At 38.9% G+C, this 6,968-nt stretch overlaps 1 protein-coding gene across 1 annotated transcript; it reads left to right on the top strand.

The window, feature by feature from the left end:
- Nucleotides 1-1,341: 1,341 nt before the first annotated feature.
- LOC149694770 (uncharacterized) lies at nt 1,342-2,196 on the top strand. Its single transcript, XM_089867473.1, has one exon. It carries the CDS (start codon nt 1,342-1,344, stop codon nt 2,194-2,196), a length of 855 nt encoding a protein of 284 aa, XP_089723599.1.
- The last annotated feature ends 4,772 nt before the right edge of the window (nt 2,197-6,968 follow it).

The raw sequence follows: 6,968 nt of genomic DNA, 5'->3' as shown, positions 1-6,968 counted from the left end.
TTTTAATCGTGTTTTTAACAAAATTATGGCGAATCCTGGCAACGACCCTTTCTTAGATCCTCAAATCCTAAATTTTAGGAGCTCTTGATTTTCGCGGTTGACTTCGCAGTACGTGTTCGTGGTCCATTAGTCTAGAGGTATGATACTCGCACTGGATGCGAGTGGTACCGGGTTCAAAACCCGAAGGGTCCAGTCTTACAGCTTTATATTAGGCCTATAAATTGAGGAATTTTTGATTTTGGTGTTTTCTTCTCAATACGTTTTCGTAGTCCGTTGGTCTAGGTGTATGATACTCGCTTTGGGTTCAAGTTGTCCCTGGTTCTAATTCCACACGGACAATTTCTGACACCTTGAAATTCTGAATTTTAGGAGTTCTTGCTCTTTATAAACAGTCAGTAGAATATTTCACATAATATTATTCTCTCAACACGTACTTCCTTCAAAATAATTAATATCATAAAATAATTTCGGAAAATGTAATTTGCTCTTGAAAAACCGTAAATACGTAATTTTTTCAATTACATTGGCGGGAATGAATCGATTAACAATTAAATGAGCAGATTTAATTAAATACTGATTAAGTATTAAATTAATATAAACAAAGAAAAATTGCAATATCGGAACTTCAGCCAATTGATAAACGTCACTCTCATCGTTTATTTTTTCTGTCTCGGTCCAAACCAAGACCTTTTTTTTAAACAGGTAGGCTGTGAAAATAAGTTCCCTGCGCTAGCAGCAGTAGTGGCTTAAATGGAGAGCCACGACATTTAATATTTAGACTATTAGAACTGGAAAAGTGATTTTAAACATGTTTAAAACTAGTTTTTTTTTGTGTTTTTTACTGTTTTTTCTACTTGTTTAAAAAACAGTTTAAAACAACAAATAGTGTTTTAAACAATAAAAAACACAACTTTTGTTTTTTTTTAAAAAACTTAATTTTTGCCAACCCTGCCGTACGGCTCTTTACGGATTCTGCTATCACTCTCGGATGGATACAACAATCGGCCAAAAACTTCAAGCCTTTTGTTAGTAATGGAGTTGAAGAAATACAATCCTTGACGGAACCAAGAAACTGGAGGCACGTATCGGGAGAAGAAAACCCAGACGATTCAAGACCTCTTGAACTTGAAGATTTGGAGGGTGGGACCTCACTGGCTTTGCCTACCAGAAGACGAATGGCCCGAACCGAAGGTGGCATACCAAAAGCCCATAGCAGCGGACCCAGAGCTAAGAAGGGAAAGAAGTGAGAATGATACCTTGCTATTGAGTTGCGTAACCAAGGCAACTGTCGAAGTTTTAGACTGGGCCAGATATGGGAGCTTTAAAAGGCTGTTGTGAATAATGGCTTGGATTGCAAGATTAATAACCAAGAAGGGGAATGACGAAGTAAAAACAAAAAGCACGCTGACTACAGAAGAGTTGAATAAAGCGGAAGTCATCCTGATCCGACTCGCGCAGGCAGAGCAGTTTCCGGAAGAATTAGCCAAGCTACAGCGAAAGGAAGTCATCAATAAAGAATCCAAGCTTCACAACCTCGATCCGATTCTTGACAATGAGGGGCTAATACGGGTAGGTGGCCGCCTACAACAAGCAAGCTTTTCGTACGCGGAGAAGCATCCGTGGATACTACCGAACAAACACCGTCTGACGAACTTGATCGTGGACCATTACCATGAGAAATTCCTGCACGACAGAGTAAACGGAACTCTAACCGAACTGAGAGAACGATATTGGATTATCAGCGCGCGCCAGAAAGTAAAATCTAGGATAAAGAATTGCTTCATTTGCAAAAAATTCCGAAGCCAACTCGGCAACGCGATCACCGCGCCATTGCCTGCGGATCGTATCACGGAAACTCCACCGTTCCAGACAACTGGAATGGATTTTATGGGACCACTATACGTCAAGGACGGAAAAGACGTAAAAAAGGTGTACGTGGCACTCTTCACGTGTGCGGTAACGCGTGCTCTTCACTTGGATATGTCGGCAGAGACATTCATCTTGGCTTTTAGAAAATTTGTGGCCAGACGAGGTATTCCCCGAATAATCTACAGCTATAACGCTCGCACCTTCAAAAGAATTGACCAAGATTTGGAGGAAACCTACAGCGCCATAAGGAACCCAGAGGTTGAAAACTATATCGCTGAACCTAACCCACCAATTTCTAACCCTAACCCACCGATTTCGGTGGGTTAGGGTTTGGGTTAAAAGTAACCCTAACCTTGAGAAACAAAGAGGTGGTTACTACCAAAAATCAACCCAAACCAAGTTTTCTGACCCAAAACCATGGTTTGACCCAAATCGATGGGTTAACCCACCTTAGTTTCTTGAGAGAAAAAATACAACGAAGTGCAAAATCGCGTTGAAATTCCTACAAAAAAAACCTCTCTTTGAACTTTGAATTGATTTCTCGTTTTCAATTCGAATTTAACCCCTTGGAAACGATTATCCGTTGGTTTAGGAAACTGAATTCGTATTTAAATCGGCTATTCTAATTTCTTTTTGAATAATCGTTTTATGATTCGAATACTCGTTTTCATCCAAATGTCAATGCGATTCGAATTAAACGAGTGTTATTCGAGTATTCGCACAGCCCTAACCGAAGAACATATAGCATATCACATCACGGAAGATCTGTGCTTGAGCATGGGCTTCGGCTAGAGAGAGGAAGGGCGCTGTAGGATGGGAAAGACAGTAGTATTTTTCTCTCTTTGAATCCCTCTAAAAAACTGACTCGTAAGAGGGGAAATAAAGAAGCAAAAAAGCGGACAACTGTTTTTGCCTAGCCGTGGGAAACGGATGGGAGGAAGGGGAGAACTAAGCAAGGGGTTCCGAGTGAAACCCTTACAATTTTGTCGCGCTTTGTAATGTATTTTAGCAATGTATAATGAATAGTGATGCCGCGAATATTGATTTTGCCGAATACCGAATATTCGGCCATGCTCTCGGCCGAAGCACCGAATATTCGGCCACCGAATATTCGGGCGTGAGATATGTGCAACTTGAGCGAAACCGGTTATGAGCTGTAACCCGTTCCACGAAATACGTACATCCCCTACACGGACCGCAATGGGACAGGTCTCATCATCGAAGAAGATGGGTGAAGTGAATAGGCAGACGGCTACGCGAAATGTAGGGTCACGTGGGAAAACTCTCATCACTTCTCGGCACTAGCTGTAACGCGATTACTGCTCTGCGCCATATTGGCGCGCAAGCAGAGAGAGGGATACACTGTTTAGATCCGCTCTCTACCTCCTCTGCTACAGCGCGCCTGCGCGGAAGCTTTCAACGTTGGTGATAAACTCGGGAAAGAGGGAATGAAAAGGGGCAAGTTACGGTTTTGCAACGCGTTCTCTTTAACACTATAGGACCCGTCTATAGCGTCTTTAGGTTTTTGGTTCATTTGCGAGTAGATCGTGTCACTATATGCTTTTTTTATTCATCACAACTTACCACTGGTAGATTATAAATATTAAAGTACAAATTGTTATTCAAATAAATAATTTTGGAGTAATTTTTCCGTTTTTTTCCTTCATGATTGGAGATTCGGTATTCGGCCGAATATTACGAAATATTCGGCCGAATACCGAATACGAAAAAAATGGCCAAATACCGAATACGAAAAAAATGGCCGAATACCGAATACGAAAAAAATGGCCGAATACCGATTAGTAACCGAATATTCGTGGCATCACTAATAATGAACTCCATATTGATATAATAGCAAAGGATAATTATTTCAAAAACCGCCGCTCCGCAATATTTTGACTCCATCATAGATGGCGACAAAGTCGCTTGTGATAGGGCAGTAGTTGGCGACAAAAATAATATTTAGTTTTAATAGTTTTTCTTCGTAAAATAATGAGTGAATTTACATGAATATTCAAATAAACTTTTACTGAGTGAAATTATGTAAATATTTAAATAATTTAATAACTATTTTTAAAGAAAATAATAAAATCTCCCGCAGTTGGGCTCGAACCCACGCGCCGCTCCGTAATATTTTGGCTCCATCATAGATGGCGACAAAGTCGCTTGTGATAGGGCAGTAGTTGGCGACAAAGTCGCTTGTGATAGGGCAGTATTTTAAAGAGGGCGAAGGCGAGACGACGACGAAGGCGGAGCTGACGACGAAAAAATGCGACGACGAAGGCGGAGCTAATTTTCCGTTTTATGTCCGTAATATTTTGTCCCATCATAGATGGCGACAAAATAAAAACCGTTAGAGGAAAAAGTTGAATTGCAAGCTTTCGCACCTAGGCGGCAGCAAATTTTCTCTCATATTTTTGGGCGCGGTGATGTAAATCACAAGGGGCTCGAACGCAGCAGACCATTTCTTTAAACCCTTTTTCTCCATTTTATTACTGGTTAATACCAAGAAGGCCTTTGTGCGTACTAACAAGTTGGGATGGTGAATCTTAAAGGCTAGCTTGGATTAAAAACTCAACTTGGAAGAGCTAAGGAATAGCTGACAGAAAGTTCAATATGTTTTTCATCAAAATGTGTGTTCACTCATGCCATTCATAAAAATTAACCTTCGAAGGCTCGGAAAATAAGGTGCACACACGCAAACAATTTGCTAAGGCAGTCCTTTTAAATCCTTCGCCTGGGTGCAAGCGTTATGCGCGAATCGATCCCCTCGAGAAAATTTAAACACACAATCAAAAAATAGTGCAGTTTAAAATCTACTAGTCAGCGACCACTTCAGAACGGACCAAATTAGCTACGACTATGATAACATATTTCATAAGTTAGTGGATTTATTCTCACAAGACTGCACGGACTAGAATGAAAAATTGAAAACTAATTTACGAATAGTAAGTGTTAAGCGTTCCAAAGCATGTTACAATCGTCAAAAGCTAATGAGACCAAAAAGTGGTTGCTCAGCAACGAACGACTCCACTTTCCAAAACAGTCGACGCGCCATCGATCCCGAAATAAGTTTTGCCTTGAAGGAAAGGCAGAACCAATATGCTTGCTCTAATTCCTTCGATACTTTGAAAAAAAAACTTGACTAATTTCATGGTTTCAACGGGGTACAATATTCACTCATGCCACAAATTTAAAGTATTCCAAAGTGAAATCTTGGAAAACGATTTTAAACGAGCAAAGGATTTTCTCAGTAATTCCGTCAAAGTTTTCGCGTTGTGGGAATAGCGATCCCCAAAAACAAAGTATTAAGAAATTAAGAATATAGCGAGGTGGCTATGTCGAAATACGGTGCAACTTGGGAAGAAATCTAAATACATTCTTCTGCAATTGGTTCTGCAACAAGACTGCGTCGATTCCAAGCTATGAAGAAATAATAATTATGCACGACGAAACAGAAAAATACTATAGAGCACCCTTCATGGAAGTAAGTTTAAAGCATTTCTTGATATACTAGGCATATTGATCAAAGTTAATGAAGCGCGTGGACTAAGATAATTTGCTAGATTACGTTCAGAATTTCATACGCTCAAGCTGAGTACGTTGTATTAATCACTAGTTATCGCCATTTGTTTACTTGAATGAACACGGCGAGAAAACTGGCTACATGATTAAATTCCTGAATGTTCTACAAACCCTCGAGGATATCAAGTATATAAGCGTAACGGTAGTGGTCAACTTTTATGGTACTCATAATAACCAGAATCATGGAAATGTTTTTCAGCGTTACTGTTATCCCGAATGTAGACAAGTTTGTGGGAGCGAAAGTTAATAATTCGTGGAATGGACTACTAGGAATGCTCCAGAGAAATGTATAACTCCAAATAAATTCTGAATCAAGAATACATTCTCAATACTAAGAATATGTTAACAAAGCTTTAGCTTCTTTCTAACGAAATTACAAGGTTTAGTTTTAAGGCTGATATAATGTAAATAGCACACTGTCATTTTATTGTTAAATTCTTATGAACATAACTATGGCGTAGTGAATTCAAAAACAAGTAGCTTTGAGTATTATACGGAGATTAACTGTCACGTAGCATGGAAGGATTAGTTTAAAATCCAAGTCTTGCCATATTCTTGGTTCTTGGTCAACTTCTTTCAATAATAATTGATAATACATTTTAAATACACAGGAGGGAGATTTTTCACTGTCACCTTTGTTCATAACAAGTGATCGTTTCAATTCTTTTCCATCTTCACACCCATTTTTAATTTCGAGAACCCAAATATTATTTGGAACGAAGCAATCAAATGAAAACGATATCTTCTCTGTTGTCGACATATGGGTAACTTGTCTTTCCCAATTTCCATATAAAAGCAAGATCAAAGACGTCAAGTTTCACTATCCATAATTTCATCAGTCTTTATATCTGCAAAATGAAGCTTTCTATTGCAGATTTAACTGAATATTCCCAGCAATAATATGTTTATTTTAGCTTTCTAATTCGTATCCATCGTGAAATAGATGATCAATGTTTATTCTGAAAGTGTTGATATAAATTGAATCTAGATAATTGTGGGGTCCGTTGGTGTCGTTCTGCTGATTTACATGACGGGGAAAATAAACACTAAATACGGCAAAGTGAAATCGGAACTGCCCTTCATGTTTTTGTTGCAATGCCTTCTAGGAACGAGTGAGAACTTTTAGAGGAACGCTATAATCATTTGAAAACTAAAATCATTTTCAACCTTAGGTCCCCAAAGTTTGAAATGCAATGCAGTCGCTAGTTTTCTTTCAGTTTCATGGAGTCTGGCGACTTTCATTCTATTAGTTTTCGTATCCTCGGAAATGACGTCACAGTTTTCGAGCAAATCGGAAAGACTTCCCTTCGACACCATCGACGATGTATTTCACTTTCCCAATGCGAAGCCTTTGCTTGGGAAAAACGATGCAATTTTCAATTTCATTCAGGTCAGCTTAATATAAGAATTGCCCGTTAGTTTATAATAAATAGAAGTCATTCGTGGTTCTCTACATAGGTCTAAAGAAATATTATTAATTTTCTTTAATTTGCGAATTAGAAAAATGCGTTGAT

The sequence above is a fragment of the Phalangium opilio genome, unplaced genomic scaffold, assembly GCF_054372755.1.
Source record: "Phalangium opilio isolate 3A_F unplaced genomic scaffold, DU_Popi_V2 ptg000022l_1, whole genome shotgun sequence".
In the NCBI taxonomy this organism is placed as follows: Eukaryota; Metazoa; Arthropoda; class Arachnida; order Opiliones; family Phalangiidae; genus Phalangium; species Phalangium opilio.
The sequence above is the reverse complement of the archived record's forward strand: the minus strand, read 5'-3'. Positions and strand labels throughout refer to the sequence as shown.